The sequence below is a fragment of the Plecotus auritus genome, assembly GCF_963455305.1.
Source record: "Plecotus auritus genome assembly, chromosome: 8".
Classification (NCBI taxonomy): domain Eukaryota; kingdom Metazoa; phylum Chordata; class Mammalia; order Chiroptera; family Vespertilionidae; genus Plecotus; species Plecotus auritus.
The window spans coordinates 34,715,678-34,732,701 of record NC_137782.1 but is presented as its reverse complement, the minus strand read 5'-3'; the positions used below and the strand labels follow the sequence as shown (position 1 = coordinate 34,732,701).

The window sequence follows — 17,024 nt, the reverse complement described above, 5'->3', positions numbered from 1 at the left end:
TGGCTTCCAGGATATAACACTCTCCTGGTCTTCCTACCTCCCTCCCTTATTCATTTGTTGGTTCCTCCCCTTCACCTTGATGTGATGTTGGATGTGTCCAGTTCTTAGACTCTTTTCTCTGCCTCACAATTTAGAAGATGAAGAAACCTCTTCTCTATAACACTCCTTCTTTTGGGGTATTCCAAGGGAATCTTCTTCATACTCCAATCTCGGTTCCTACAATCCCTGAGCACTTTGTATTCCCTGCACATGGTACATGCCCGAAATATTGCAAGCACTTAAGAAGTGTTTGATGAATCTGACTAAATATGTAAATGTGATCAGATGAGGCATTGTAGTGGAGGTAATTTGAACTAAGCTTTAAAAAATGAGTGGGTAGCAATACAGAGGAAGAAAGACATAAAAGTAATGAAACTACCAGATTAATTAGTTTTAATTTTAACATAGAAAAGAGTCAATATTCAGGGCCTCTTTATTCATTTAGTCAATAGGATTTTATTGAGCACCTATTACGTGTCAGTTACTGTTTTAGATACTGGAGATATAACTGTGAACAACTCATACCAAAACAAAAAGCAAACCTCTGACCTAATGGAGCTGTTGAGCCGATTGAGAGAAAGAGCCAATAAATGAAATAAGTCAGTTATTCTGATGGTAGTATGTGCTGTGTAGAAAATAAAAGCCATAAAGGGGGAATACGGAGACCAGCAGAGATGGATTGCAATTTTGAATAGAGCAGCTGGAGTCAGCTCCACTAAGAAAGTACATTTGAGCAAAGGAAAATGAGAGATTGAGCATGTAGATAGATGTCTGGGGGAAGAACATTCCAGGCTGAGAAACAGCTGTGAAAAGGTCTTGATATGAAGGATACCTGGCGAATTTGAAGAAAAACAAGCTGGCGAGTGTTGGTGGAATATTGTGAAGGGAAAGAGAGTCGCAGGTGATGAGAGGAGAGAGGTCGTGGAGCCAGGTGATAGAAACAGCCATAAGCACTTTGGCTTTTACTGTGAGATGGGCAGTCATAAGAGGGATTTGAATGGAGGAATGACATGATCTGGCAGCTGAGAAGAGGATGAACTGTAGATGTACAAGAGTAGAAGCAAGGAGACCTGTTAGATGGCTGTGGAAGCAATCAGAGAGAGATGGCTGGGCTGAGTGGTGGCACTGGAAAGTGAGAAATGGTTGGATGATGGATTTATGGTGAAAGTAGGGACCATGGATTTGCTGGCACATTGGCTATGGGGTGTAGGAAGAAGAGAGGGGTCAGGATGCCTTCAAGAGATGGAGTTACAATGATCTGAGAAGAAGACTGTGGATGGAGCAGATTCAGGTAGGAGGTAGGTAGGATATGAGTCCAGTTTTAAGTTTTAAATAAATGTTAAACATCCAAGTGGAGGTGTAAAGTAGGCAATTGATATCACATCAGGATTTCAGGGGAAAGGCCAAGACTGGAAGTAAGAATGTAGGACTCATCCATTATTGCAGGCCATGAGACTGAATGAGATCAACAAGGAAGTGAGTGTAGACAGAGGAAAGAGTCTTAAGAACTGAGCACATCGACATCACATCAAGGTGAAGGGGAGGAACCAACAAATGAATAAGGGAAAGAGGGAGGAAAACCAGGAGAGTGTTATATCCTGGAAGCCAACAAAGAAAGTATTTCAAGGGGATTAATTGCATTCATGCTGCTGATCAATTAGATGAGGATTGAAAAATGGCCATTGCATTTAGCAATATAGGTCATTAATGGACTGTGTGGATTATTTCAGTTTAACAAATGAGTTCCTCCTACCTCCTGGCACCTTGCTAGCACTGACATATAGAGCAAATGAGTGAGACCAGGATCTTGCCGGGTGGAGCTTATCAGCTGGCAAGAAGTGAGGGATCATGTAAATGATCGTATTTAATCTGTGCCATGATTCTATGTTTGAAACCCATAGTGGGTCAGTTGTACAAAAGAATGTGTTTGCTTTTGTTGTTCGTTATTTTGTTGTTCAGCCTGTTTTTAAGAGCAAAACAATCTAACAGATATGCATTTAAGTTGACTAAAAAAATCCATATTTCCTCTTTAAGTTTCTTTACTCTGTTTTCCACGTGGCTTTGGGTGCAGTATTTTAGGTCATCTCGGGACAGAGATGGAAAGTATTAAGGTCCGTGGTGACATTATGTTTCCTGTGTGTAATTTTCTCTAAGTTGACTTTATCTTTCCCACATATTGATTCTGTGGTGTTCTTTGCCCCCTTCTTTATGTGGTCTCAGTTTTCATCTTTCCCCTTCTTATAGGGTCACAATGAAAGGAAGGGGGTCTTGTCTAATTGCTGCCTCTTTAAATTCCTGGTCTTTGCAACAGCATCATGTCATGGTATTAGCAGTGTCTAAGAATGATGTTTAGTATTACTATTGATATAACTGCCTATACCAATATTACAGAATATGTGTTAAGGCCTTGGCATGTTGCCAATAACGCCCAACCATAAATGAAATTCTATTGTACATTCTCAGCCTGTTTGCACTCTACTAAGAGTCATGGTCATGTTATTTAAGAGAATCCATAAGTTGTTGGTGTTTATTGCTCATCTATCATCTCACAGCCAGTGTACAATTCAGTTACTCATACCCCCTCTGCAAGCATCAGAACTGTAATATTTGATGCACCTTTGCTTAATAAGAGGAACTCAATGGCACTTAGTCAGATAATTTAACTTTCAAGTGATGCAACTGTTGGTATTTGTGAATGCATTCATTTTGTCAAACTTAGCATGTGACCTCTGTGATGCTTATCAATTTTAGGTTTGTGAAATATTCTTTCTCATTTATTTTTAGGGCTATCATCGACCCAATCATTATATTGCTACCCAAGGTAAGTTTATTTCAGCTTTAATGTCTTTCTTTAGTTATTTGCCCATTCTCTATCATTGTGTGCCTACTTCACCCTCCCTTAGATATTTGCACACTGCTATAGCAACATTTATTGCAGTTCTAGTCACCAACACACACACCCTGTTTTATCAGCAGAAGTTCTGGTATGTAATGGTTTAGTTAGAATTTAATGTTGAGATCATTAGAAGAATTGTATTCATCAGTTCATTATTGAATTAAATCTCTCTACCTTAGGAATTAATCTGACATCTGCAAATATATATATTCATTAAACATATATGTACTGAATACCCTCTGTGCAAAGACCTGTGTCAGTTACCACCAGAGATGCAAGCTGACTCCAGCAAGCTCTCTTTCTCACACTACTTGCAGTTTAGTGGGGAAGATGTGAGATGACCTATACATACAAAATCAATTAAAAACTTGTGTAAGAGGTACAGAGAAAATGTTAGGGGAACTTGGAGAAGAAAATATATTTTAGATCAGATGTAATGATCTGAAAACAGCTTTGTGGCAGAGGTGAGATTGGGAGAACTTCTAAACGGCAGAGATAACATGAGCAAAGATCTGAATTCAAGAAATTTGTGCTCCTGGGTGGATCACTTTGGCTAAAGGAAAACTGAAATAAAGCTATAGGAACATGTTGAGGAAGATCATGGCCTGGTTTTTTATCATCTTCCCCACTAATTATGAGGCAAGTCATCTGTGGAGAATGAGGATCATGAGAATTCTGACGTTTTCAGAACAAGGTATCATAAAAGATGAATTAGTGAGTCAATAAAAGATGAATTAAAGAAGTGCTAAGAAGCAGAGAGCACCAAGTTAGGGTTAAAGAGCATACATTCTCTCCATTTTATTATTTTATTGTTTCCAGTAAATATGCCAATTAGACCAGGAGACCTTCTGGACAAAGCTATGGTGGCGGGGCTGAGGCAGAGGCCATTAGGGGCGATCAGTCCAGGAGGGGAGGGCAGTGGGAGTGATCAGGCCGGCGGTGGGGACAGTTGGGGTTGAGCAGGCCAGCAGGGGGAGACAGTTGGGGGTGATTAGGCTGGCGGGGTGGGGGGTCAGCTGGGGGTGAGCAGGCTGGCAGGGTGGGGAAGTTGGGGGCAAGCAAGCTGGCGGGGGGGCAATTGGGGGCGATCAGACCGGCAGGAGGGGCAGTTGGGGGTAATCAGGCTGGTGGGGGGGGGCACTTGGGGGTGATCAGGCCAGCAGGGGGGGGCAGTTGGGGGCAAGAAGGCCAGCATCGGGGGGCAGTTGGGGACGAGCACACCAGCATGCAGAGTGGTTAGGGGTGATCAGGCAGGCAGGCAGGTGAGCGGTTAGGAGCCGGCAGTCCCCGATTGCAAGAGGGATGTCTGACTGCCGGTTTAGGCCCGATCCCTGTAAAACGGCAGTTGGACATCCCCCGAGGGGACCCAGATTGGAGAGGGTGCAGGCCAGGCTGAGGGAACCCCCCCCCCCAGTGCACAAATTTCATGCACTGGGCCACTAGTATCCAGTAAACAAGAGCAGGAAAATCAAAAGGATGTGACCTGCCAATGATTAGGGATTAGCAGGAGGCTGTACACAGAAAGTCAAGAAGCATGGGAGTCAAGGATGCCAAGAAAATCATGGCTGGGAGGTCTAAGCTTGGTGGCAGGGGATCATAGGCGTCCACTGGACTGCAAGGAGAGGGAAGGAGGCCAGGTTCAGTTAAAGAGTCACAAAATAGGAGAAAAGGCCATTGTAGCCAGAGAGCAGAATCCCAACACTTCTTGCAACACTGTCCAGTAGACTTCCTACAGTGGTTGAAATTGTCTGTATCTGTGCTGTCCAATATGGTAGCCATCCCTTCAAACTCTTCTGTGATTTATCAACTAAATATATGTAATATTTTGAATCCATTGATGTCATTATAACAATTTTCATGGCATGTTCACCAGTAGGTACCATCTCAGAAAACCACTTTCTTTGCTCATCCATAAGAAGCAACTCCTCATTCATTAAAGTTTTATCATGAGATTGTAGCAATTCAGTCACATCTTCAAGTTCCGATGATGATGATGATGATGATGATGGCTCCCCAAATTACAATATTAATATCAAAGATCACTGATCAGCTCTAACCGGTTTGGCTCAGTGGATAGAGCATCAGCCTGCGGACGCAAGGGTCCCAGGTTCCATTCCGGTCAAGGGCATGTACCTTGGTTGAGGGCACATCCCCAGTAGGAGATGTGCAGGAGGCAGCTGATTGATGTTTTTCTCTCATCGATGTTTCTAACTCTCTATCCCTCGCCTTTCCTCTCTGTAAAAAATCAATAAAATATATTTTTTTTAAAAAAGATCACTGATCATAGATCACCATAAAAATATGATAATTAAAATGTTTAAAATACTGATAGAATTCCCAAAATGTGACACGGACATAAAGTGAACAAATGCTGTTGGAAAAATAAGGCAAAAAAGAAAAGAAAAGAAAAGAAAAGAAAAGAAAAGAAAAGAAAAGAAAAGAAAAGAAAAGAAAAGAAAAATAGGGCCAATAGACTTGCTTGACACAGGGCTGCCCCAAGCTTTCAATTTGAAAAAAAACATACCATCTGCAAAATACAATAAAGCAAAGGACAGTAAAACAAGGTATACCTGTATAGTATGCTACAAGTTTAACTGTGGTCTCAGATTGCCAGTAATAAGGATTTCTGATCATCTGCAGTAATTGGCATGGAGAGGTAGAACATGCGCATGGATCACCTTCATTCAAATAAAAACACAAACACCTAAGAGTCTAACAAAATGGGTGATAAAGACTAACAGACAAATGCAATGTTTCAGTCTCTGCTCCCTTTTCCCCTCTTTTTTGCACTGATAGAATTCTTTAAAACCTATTCACAGCAGGAACCCATGAAACTGACAACCACTTTCAGTCCCAAGAGTTGGAAATACATAGACTTTCAACAAGTTCCTTCAGTATAGAGGGCATGTCACGAATTTGTCTATTTAATCTCTCCCCCTCCTTCAGCTTTGTTGTTTTTTCTACCAGTAACTGACTTTAACCTTCGATGATAATGGTAATGTTTCTGCAAATTGAAGGGACCACATTCAGGCCAGATCTTTTGCTTTTTTTAGTATGTTCTTCCTATTTCCCCTCCACTTAATTGTTTTCCGTCTGGTAGCCAAAACTTTGACGACCCAGTATTCACTTCATCACATCTGCCTGACCAGCCATTAATACAACTGTAGCATTCAGAATTTATGATTAGGTGCACCAGGGATCAAAGGAGAGGAAGCATGTCTGTTACTCCCATGTCCGCACTCAGAGCCAGGGCAGACTTAGGATTTCAAAAGCACAGTTCAGCCGAAACCGGTTTGGCTCAGTGGATAGAGCGTCAGCCTGTGGACTGGAGGGTCCCAGGTTCGATTCCGGTCAAGGGCATGTACCTTGGTTGCGGGCACATCCCCAGTGGGAGGTGTGCAGGAGGCAGCTGATCGATGTTTCTCTCTCATCGATGTTTCTAGCTCTCTATCCCTCTCCCTTCCTCTCTGTAAAATATCAATAAAATCTATTTAAAAAAAAAAAAAAAAAACACAGTTCACTGTGAGGGGCAGATGAGTACGCAGCTGGGTAGGATTGCCGAGAACTTACCATATTTCACAATGAAAAGGTACCCGGATACCCCACAGAGACCGTGCGGGCCTTGAGCTGGAGGAACACATTTAGAACCACTCCAAAATGATTCGGGAGAACACCTGCCAGCCACATGGTGTGCAAACGAGGGGGCCCTGCAGAAGTGTTCTTTTTATTATTGTTTACTTTTATTTTAAAACTGTCTTCAAGACTATTGCTTTAAAGAACTCAGAAAAGATGGTACCAGGTTGTTGTGGAAGGAACTCAGTAAGTCTGTGATGGGCAGGGCCTGCCCAGCACCGAGTCCCTCTTCCTCACGTCTAAGCTCATCTGTGGATTGGACACACAAATATCGGAGGGTCCTGCCCGAGGAACTTCCCTGTAACTCCTTCAGGGGGAGCTGCCGGGCATCATGAAATCTGGAGGGCATGTCATAGTCAGATGGTAATGCCCCAGCACTTGGCTGGGATACCCAGGAGCCAGAGAAGGGGTAGAGTACGTGTTGGGGGATGGGAGGAAGGAGGCAGGGCAAGACTTCAGTGGGCCTTGAAGCATGCGTTCCCTTATCAGAGGACTAGCTAATGGGAGGACTGCTGAGGTTTGGGAGGAGCACCGCCCCCACAGAAGGTGTGAGATAGCAAAGGTCTTCCCGTCTCTGGCTTCTTGAGTTTCCTTAATCACTTGTTGAAATGGATCTTCTCTCTGGAAAAATTCACATGTACACACAATTTTACATAGCTGTTTAGGCACTCACAGAATTAATAAAACCCAGCCTGAAAAATCTGTACACCCAGATAAAAACCCTGAGCTAGAGGGGCTAAGAACAAAGGACTGAGAGGTAAAGTGAGGACTTGTTAAGAGGCTTTGAATAAGGTGTGTTACTTAATGAAAGGCAGGGAGACAAGGGATGAAAACAGTGCTTTAAGGAGATTAATTAGTGTGGAATTATCCCGGATAGAAACTGGAAACAAAGATAATAGGGAGTAATCACAGAAAAATCTGGGATAGAAATGAATAAGTCAGACAGTAATAGCAGCAGGGCAGTTGTAGGTTTTATTTTATTCAATAATCTAGGTTGCATATGATTAAATATGTTTTCTAATATGAATATATTATAGTGTCAGAAACTGTTGATGTTAAGTGTGTTTCCTTCTCATTTAATAAAAAGTGATAAATATATTTTCTTTCCATATTAGTAATTTGGGTTGATATAATACTTTTCTTTCTGAAACTCAGCATTTTTATTTGTCTATTCATTCAATAAATATTAAGTGCCTATTTTGTACTAGGCTTTGTGCTATAACCAATGTAATGTATTTTCTATCCTCTGACTACTTTATTATTACTCATCTCATTTCATGAGTATCAGAATTGAGACCCATGAGGGGAGAAGCAGGGGTCGGAAACAGAACTAACGTGTAGCTGTGTGCTGCGGTGTGCAGACAGGGATGCTAGTAATGCATGATGACGTGCTTCTCCCCCTGAGAAGAGGCTCAGAGCTTATGCTCCTTCCCATGTATTGCATGCTGCCTCTTGCACGGGCTTTACAAAGCACACCCCTCAGAATCTCATGATTAGTCTTTAATAAAACGAATCTATAGTGCAACCCCTTCCTTCTAAGTTATGCTTCTCAAAGAAGCAAATTTTCTATGATACAGTCATATCTGAAAATGCCTCTTAATTAAAATTGTCTTAGATGTCCTCAAATATGACACGGAGCATCCGGGGTCTCCCTGTTCGCACACAGGCATCTGAGCATCTGTGTGGAGACCCATTGGCCCTGGCCTGCACAAAAAGAGACCTTACATGGGGCGATCAAGGCTAAGCTCAGAGCTCCAATCCAGTAGCCAGCCCTGTCAAGTTAGCACAATTCAGACAAAAGAAAAGATGAAGTGGACTATACCCAAGGCACTATTCTCAAGAAGAGAACCATGCGTGGATGTTAACAATGCAGAGTTAAAGTTACATCTGTTATGCTCAGAGACTCTGGGTGCTCAGTGGCATGTTTCAGGACTTCAGGTCACATGGGCATAAGCCACAGGGACTGATATGGAAAACCAGATACAGATAGTTGTTTACAATGAGAAATGTCACTGTCCATCAGACAGAACTTTCCTCAGCCTCGCAAGGACATTTTGTGTCACAGGCCAGCTAAAGAGGGAGATGCCTTGGCAGAATGTTGCCTCATGACCTCACACCAGAAAAATGCCCCAGAGCACATTTATGGATTCAACAAGTACCTACCAACTGCGTGGTAGAGAGCTGGCTAGAAGCAGATGCTGAATGAGAATACAAGAATGAGTGAGTGAATGAATGAGTGAATGAATGAGTGAATGAATGAATCGGGAGTTACTGTGGGCCAGACACCAATTAAGCAGTAGAATATTCCAACTTGGCAAGAAGGTTATCTCATGTTGGCCCAATAACGCATCTACCTACCTGCATGAATTTGAGGATTGTCATTGCCAGTACCTGTGATTGTTTCTTTTCTAAGTTAAGGGCTAGTCAAGTCCTATTCTCACTAACATTCTTTCTTTAGACATGTCAGTAAATCAAAGCACAGTTTTTGGAGATAGTCCATCTTGTTAAACTAAATGCTTATCTCCGCACTGACCTACCTCTTCATGCTTATCCCCACCACCAACCCATATACACCTTATATAATCAGTTTTATTTGTTCATAATTATAACTTGCTGATAATTTGAAAAAGAGAAACCTAAAAGACATTTCCTCTAGGGCAGTGGTCGGCAAGCTCATTAGTCAGCAGAGCCAAATATCAACAGTACAACGATTGAAATTTCTTTTGAGAGCCAAATTTTTTAAGCTTAAACTTCTTCTAATGCCACTTCTTCAAAATAGACTCGCCCAGGCCGTGGTATTTTGTGGAAGAGCCACCCTCAAGGGACCAAAGAGCCACATGTGGCTCACGAGCCGCAGTTTGCCGACCACGGCTCTAGGGACTTTGAGCTAGAAGCAAACTTTTATGTGAAGTTAATAAAAATGCAGAGCGAAGGTTTATAGTGGAAATAACTCCAGAACCGCCCCTCCCACACAGGAGCTGCAACTGTGCTCAATTGACTTCTTTCTGTTTGCTGTTCATCTGTTTTTCTTCTGCTCTTCGTACACATGCTCTGTGGGGTATGAACACTTTTAATAAGGATTTTCAGAGAGATAAATATGGTTTATATTTTCATAGCTCAAAATTCCCCTTCAGGCCTCTGAAGCAGTAAATAGCATGCTTAGAATAAGACACACTTTCCTCAGCACGTCATGCCTGTTGCCAAGCCTTGTCAGAACTTCTATACAAGTTCTCCATACTTTATAAAGAAGCTTTTGTCTCCTGCATGTTGGCCTCCAGATGGAGGTGAACACTTGAAATTATTTCTCAGTAGAATTGGAAGAAAAAAAAAATGTTTTTTAAATCAAAAGCTAAGCCTTCCGTAAACAACTGTTGTTTTTATTCCTCCAAGCTCCAGTGAAGCTCACTCCTCAAGCACAGCTTCTGGGTCAGCTGGCATTGCTCTTCCCGGCTGTGTTGTCCCTACATTGTCAGGGTGTGGCAGGTTATGTTTGGATTCACTTACTCAATGCTATTTGAGATTGACTTGGAAGTATTGCCCCATAAAGTGGAGTATTCTCTAGGGTCCAGATTTAAAAAGGGAGTCTGTGGGGAAGTATGTTTTATATACATAGGCAAACAGCGGCCCTCATGAGGTCTGGGTATTCCAAATAACAGTGCCAAGACCTCCATGCAGTGCCTGCCTGCATTTCACTCTCCATCTCTACTTTCCCAAGGAAAAATCAACAATTGCAATTAACAGTTTATCTATAAACTTCCTTTGAAATAATAGTTTCTCTTCACCGGATTAATTTTAGAAGATACTGGCCAGTAAGCTAGAAGGTCAGATCATATACATTTCTCATCCCTGTGCTCTTCATAAACTTGCTCATTACTGGTGAGAATGTTTAAAGTCAGGTCGCAAGTTAAAAGATAAACCCAAAAATTGCCCTGTTCGGTGTAGCTCAGTTGGTTGCAGTGTTGTCCCATACATTGAGGGGTCTCGGGTTTGATTCGCAGTCAGGGCACATACCCAGGTTGCAGGTTTGAACCCTGATCGATGTTTCTCTCTCTCCCTCCCTCCCTCCTTCCCTCTCTCTTCCTTTCTCTCTAGAACCAATGAAAAACATATCCTTGGGTGAGGATTGAAAAAATAAATACATAAATAAAAGATAAAACCAAAAATAGATCACATTAGTTAACATCCACCCATGCTGTTATAGATGCCTTGTTGGAAATAAATATATGGATTGAAAAAATAAATACATAAATAAAAGATAAAACCAAAAATAGATCACATTAGTTAACATCCACCCATGCTGTTATAGATGCCTTGTTGGAAATATATCTATCGAGTAATGGAACCTAAATTAATACAGAATGATTTGAAGATGAATGATGTTCTGTGGTTAAGCATGCACCCAGTTTTAGACTGTCTTAAAACAAATACTTTTAAAATATTTAATAGTACTTTACAGGTGTTCCTCATTCGAAGTAGAAAAGTATAAAATCTTTTTAAGCTGGTAGAAATGTCAGAATCTTTAAGCCCAACTCGCCTGTTTTGTCTTTGAAACAGTTGAAACTTAAAGCACAAATTGATTTAAGTTATCTTTATCTATATAAGCGCAAATGAATCATGTAAACAAAAGTATTTGCAAACCGTATAGACTAACATGCATATTTAATAGAAAGCATGCAATGTTCAACCTAGGAGAAACGTCATGTGTTCCTGGTCTCCTAAGGGGCCTTTTGTTCAACAGCAAGGAAAAATGAGGTCACAACTTTCTTCCAGGGTCGGGCCTTTGAAAGGATAGAGCTGGAGCTAGTAAGTACCCATGTAGTTTCCCTGGTGCCGGCTTCCCCAGGCCTCAGCACTATAGACCCTTGCAAAGCAAAGCCACATCTTTCAGGCCTAGTTCATCCAAAATTAAACAAACGTCTCTGTGCACCACCAAGTGACTGGCTGAGTAAAGAGTCAGGAATACAGCAGTGACCTCAGGAATTACACAGCGCTGGTATCTGTATAAATAACCAGCTCTTACTAATTTGTGAATTTGCTGCAACACTAGACTTTGGAACTACTTTAGGCTATTTTTCTCCCCACCCCTACCCCATTGAGCAGGTGGAAAAGGGAGCCCCGAAGCATACCTTCTGACTCTCTTGACCAGGTTCCTTTATCACACACAGACACCACTTTGGACAAGTTTGTCAAGGCAGCAAACAGCAAGTTCTGGTCATTGCAAGTTACTTCTTTTTCTTGCCTTCTCACTCAGAAGGATGCTCCTGGGAATATCCTGATGTAATGCCCCACTCTGCCATTTAAAAATTGAGATTGCCTGCACTGAGCTATGTCTAGGGAGTCAACTTATCTCTATTTTATCATTTATTAGATTTATTCTCTTTTTTCTTAAATAAAAGAGACCCCACTTGTATCATGGGAAAAGCTTTAATTAAAGAAGATAGAGACTAATGAAAGCTTGTATTTCTCTGGCAGTGGCCCTCGTAGCATGTGAATTTAGGCTTTTCTCTTCACTTTTCTTTCCTCAACAGAAGGCAGCCAGATCCTTTGGGTCACCAAACCCCTCCGTTCGGAAGGGTGCCATTCTTTTTTTTTTCTCCTTGATTGCCTTCTCTCTGTTCCCCTCTTTACAGCATGAACACGTACTCGGGATGGGTTTATGACCGTTCTCTTTGGAGACAGGCCTGATGAATGCTCTGTGACTCAGCCAGCAGGAGGCTCTTGTGGTGTGAACATCTGTCACATTCCTCCCTTCCACGGCTACAAACACTTTCTTGTGCGCCTCTTTCCAGCTCTTCATGCAATATTGCTGTACAACCTGTCTCAGGGATCAAGGACCAGAGGTCCCTCTGGTAGTGGTGTCTTTATCTCTGCCTCGTAGAGCAGATTGTTGCCACACACTGCCTACCAACTCTTTCATTCTTTTCTATACAAGGGTTTCTCTTTGGAGCCCTAATCTTTACCCCTGTCACTCAAATCTGATTTGTCTGCCTTTATTATTCTGCTTTCTATGTCAAGAATAATAGCAGCCTTTGCACTCCCGTTCACAGTGGTACCTCTGCAAGCTAGAAATGTTGATTAACTACTAGGGAGGGCTGAATAGAGTCCAAAAAGAATGCACTCCAAATAATGGTTCCTTTAGGTAGATGGTGTTTCCAGAAATGCTTTGGAACATTACAGTTTCAAGTCCTGCCAGGAGTCACCCTGGTTTTTATTTACAAATATTTCTTTGCTTATGCGATGTGGTCACAATCAAGTCTTTGAAACTTGGCCCTAAAATTCCTTCCATATACAAACATGTTTTATGTCAGTAACTAGGACAAGATCTTTTCCCTCCAAGAGGCAGTAGAGCAGAGTGGTTGATGAGAGTGTAGACTCTAGAGTTAGACTGGCTGCGCTCAGATGCCAGCTCTGGAAGTGCCCTCTCAATAAATATTAGCTACATTCTTATTATCATTATAATTATATGGGTTCCAAAAGACACATATCTCAATAGCACATAGGCAGTTCAGGCTTTAACCCAAGGATAGTGTATACTCGTAGCTCTCATAAAAGCTAATACATTCTCCACATATTAATGCCTCCTTCCAGAAAAATGTATCAAAGGGAACCACTTATGTTTTTACCAACATACTTCGTCCTTCTCCAAAGTACAAAGATTATCATCATTGTCCTAAATGTTTCAACAAAAAACAAGCATGGGTTAGAAAGACAACAAACTATACTATAAACAGGGAGAAGCAGATTTTCTTTCAGTTTTTAAAGTCTTGCAGAAATTGAGCAGCTCTGATAGCCTTGGCGGTGTCTGAAGCTTCCCTGATGCACACTTAAAGTTGGATTACACGTAAGTGAAAACAGCTTAATTCCACAGACCAGACAGGTTCCTTCCCAAAAGGCTTCGTCCAAATCAATTTGTGAGAATTGCACAAGGATATTTTAGAGCAGAGGTTTAGAAGGCTAAGAAACCACTGGAGAACTAAATGGGGCTGAGAAATGATTTTCTGGGAAAGAGAAAAAATAATGACCTGACCAGAAGGGGAAATAAAGAGAAAGGTGTGTGCTCTTGGCCTGCCTCTGCAGCCTGTTTGTGTTGGGTGAGGATGGTTAGGCATGCACTATCTTCTGCTTGGCTAGAGGTTGACCAGATGCCTAAAAATTGCCGACCATAATCTGTATCAAGGATACAGTATATGGAGTAGTTCTTACCTGAAAGGAATTACTCCAGACCCCTTCTGAGATCAGTTTCACACATGGCATCCCAGGAAAATCAGGTGTCCCCCAGGAACTGCATGTCAGCTTAGGAAAAGAACCGCAGAGTAATATTTAATGGGTGTACAATGATTTTGAATAATTATTATTCTTTTTAAAGTGAAATAACGGTATCATGGTTTGGGTTGCTTTTTGTGTGTGTGTGTTTTGGTTTGTTTGTTTGTTTTTGGTTTTGCTTAATCCTTTCACCTTTTTCACCCAGCCCTGCAACCCTTGTCCCCTCTAACAGCTGTTAGTCTTTTCTCTATCTTTGAGTCTGTTTCTATTTCATTTGTTAGTTTGTTTCATTCATTAGATTCCATATATGAGTGAAATCATATGGCACTTGTCTTTCTCTGATGGGCTTATTTCACTTAGCATAATGTTCTCCGGGTCCATCCCTGCTGTCACAAAGGTCCTTTTTACGGCCAAGTAGCATTCCATTGTGTAAATGTTCCACAGCATTTTTAGTCACTCATCTACTGATGGCTACTTGGGCTGCTTCCCAGTAATCCTGCAATGAACATAGGGGTACATATATTTTTTTGAATTAGTGTTTCTGGATTCTTAGAATATATTCCCAGAAGTGGAATCCCTGGGCCATGAGGCAGTTCCATTTTTAATTTTTTGAGGTAACTTTATACAGTCTTCTACAGTGGCTGCACAAATATGGATTCCCACCAACAGTGAATAGGGGTTCCCTTTTCTCCACATCCTCACCAACACTTACTGTTTTTTGAAGCAATTTTAGAATTTATATGCAGCCTGTCCATTAATGTTAGGTTCATACCAATTTTCTCCTAACTCAATCGGACATGACCTTTCGGTGTCCAGTCAGCATTTCATATGTTCTCTAATGCACCTAGAAACCCATATTCCATGCAACTAATTACCTGGAGAAAGCCACAAATATTTGCAGTTAACTTTGACACATTTTCTTATTTCAGTCTGAAAGGGGAATTTTAGGGAATGGGATGAGTGAAATATAAATATCAACATGTGGATTATGTGTTTGAGAGGAAATGTTATTCATGGATAGAGCAGAAAGTATATGCCAACTTTTAGGTTATAAGAGCACACACACCTGTGAGCCAATTTAGATAGACTACAGCAAGCATGTCAAACTCAAAGGCTAACATGAGCCAAATAAACAAGGTTTAAGTTTATGTGGGCCACAAAAAAACAAAAGCTTCAATTTTCATAGAAACATAAGTTTATTTCAATAGAGACATACTGAATACAAAGGGCTGAACTAAATGAGTAATCGTTAACAAAATAATAGAACATTTTAATGAAAGTTAACATTTTTTTCTTGAACATTAACTTACCAGACACTGAATAACTGCACAAATTAATAAGTGTAATGCAAATAACCCTATTTTTCTTGTTCTCCGAAAGTGAAATATTTCCTGTTGCGAGCACCAAACAAGTCAGTCCAAGACTAATGACGTGGCAATCGGCTGCTAAAATATTCACTGCTAGTATTAGTGGGGAGAAATGGTGCGCCTGCACGTAAGGCAAATGAATGCAACACGATTATAGTAATCAGTCATTAGCGAACATTGTAGTTCGTTATTAATAATTATGTATAACAGAATAGTGTAAAAATTAAGTTACAAAATTTTTATTAAAATGTTTCTTACATACCGTTATTTTGGCTGGGCCGCAAAAATATTCACTGTGGGCCACATGCGGCCCGTGGGCTGCGAGTCTGACATGCTTGCAATAGAGTAATCAGCAAGTAGCTGCTATCCAGAGCAAGCCAGGTGAAGGAAAATGACTCATGCCGTGGGAAAGCCTACTCCGGTGTAAGAAGAGATTCATCATTGTGTGGTGGGAACCACTGCAGTGGATTAACTGAAAACACTACTAGTATTTAACACATTATTTTAGTCACCGCTTTTTACGCTACTTCTAAAAAGGTGCCTTTTATTATAGCTCCAGTGTCTATTATCTCCTCTTTTACTGCCACTAAATGAAAATTCTAGCAGCCTGGCGAGCATTTCCAACCAGTAATTCTGGGCATGGAGAGCTAGCCTTAGAAAATGCTATTGCAACATGCTGCCAGTTATATTTTTGAATTTAGGTTAAATAAAGTATTCCCAAGTTTCTTTCATCATGGAACGATTCTCAGTGTTTGCTTTTAATTCCTTAGTTGATTTTATTGTTTCTTTAATGGGGAGGGGGAGATGTTCTTAGCAATTCAGAACAATGATGAAATCACATCCCATGCACCCAGCCGTCTCAACTTGGGTTTTCTTTTTCTGCAGCTGAAACCAAAAATTATTCACAAAAAATTCATGATTTTAACATCAGTAGCCTCAGGGGAAAGCAAATGCACCTATCAGATAGGTGTTGTTAAGGCTTATTAATGCAGAAGTCAGCTGTTTTCTGTGTCACTGTTATGGCTTCTGTGACACACGAGGCAGATGCAGTCCATAAAGCAGGGTGGCATACTTTACCCTGTAGATTTCACTCCCGCAAAAATGAAACACTACTTAATGTAAAATTATAGACGGAGGTGTTACGGAAGCATCATATTGAAAAATCGCATAAAGTTTTTTAATAAAAACTTATTCAGAAACCACTGCAAGGGACATCTAATGCCCTGAATGCTGAATAACTGACTTCATAATCCCCACTCTAGATTATCGCCAGCAGCAACAGTAACAATAATGGATCAAAAATATGGGGCCATTTTTTATTTATGAGCAAGAGCTTTAAAATAAATGCATAAACCCTAGACTCATCTTTTTCCACATCCATATTCCACCTTCCATGGCCTCCAGTTCTGATGGAGTGAACTGGGTGCCAAGGCAGGCAAGTGCCCAAAGCAAGGACTTTTAGGTTTTCTACAGCTACTTTGCCTCCAGGATCACTGTCCCTTCCCTCTGCACTCCCACCACTCTATGTGTGCCCCACAATACACAGTCTGTCCTCCCACTCAGGGGATTAGTCACATCAGCTGGTTAGAGGACTGATGTGCACAAACAAGACCCCCAGTCTCTTCAGGTCATTTAGAAATTTTAAAAGAGACCCAGCTTGGCATTCCTACTGGGGCCAGGAGGGGGATTTGAATGAGCAAAGCAAGCTAGGTATGAGACCAGAGGGCACGGAGAAACTGTGTGACCTGGATGGGCAGATCCACGTTCACAGACCACTGAGGATGACAGACATAAAAAACACACAGGCACCACAACATCAAGTGTCA

General features: G+C 41.3%; 1 protein-coding gene across 10 annotated transcripts in view; it reads left to right on the top strand.

The window, feature by feature from the left end:
* PTPRM (protein tyrosine phosphatase receptor type M) overlaps positions 1-17,024 on the top strand; it is a 668,229-nt gene that overhangs the window by 591,287 nt on the left and 59,918 nt on the right. For all 10 annotated transcript variants that reach the window (XM_080683128.1, XM_080683126.1, XM_080683127.1 and 7 more), the window contains one exon: positions 2,824-2,860. In XM_080683128.1, coding sequence (XP_080539254.1) covers positions 2,824-2,860 — 37 coding nt within the window. The remainder of the gene's footprint in view (positions 1-2,823; positions 2,861-17,024) is intronic.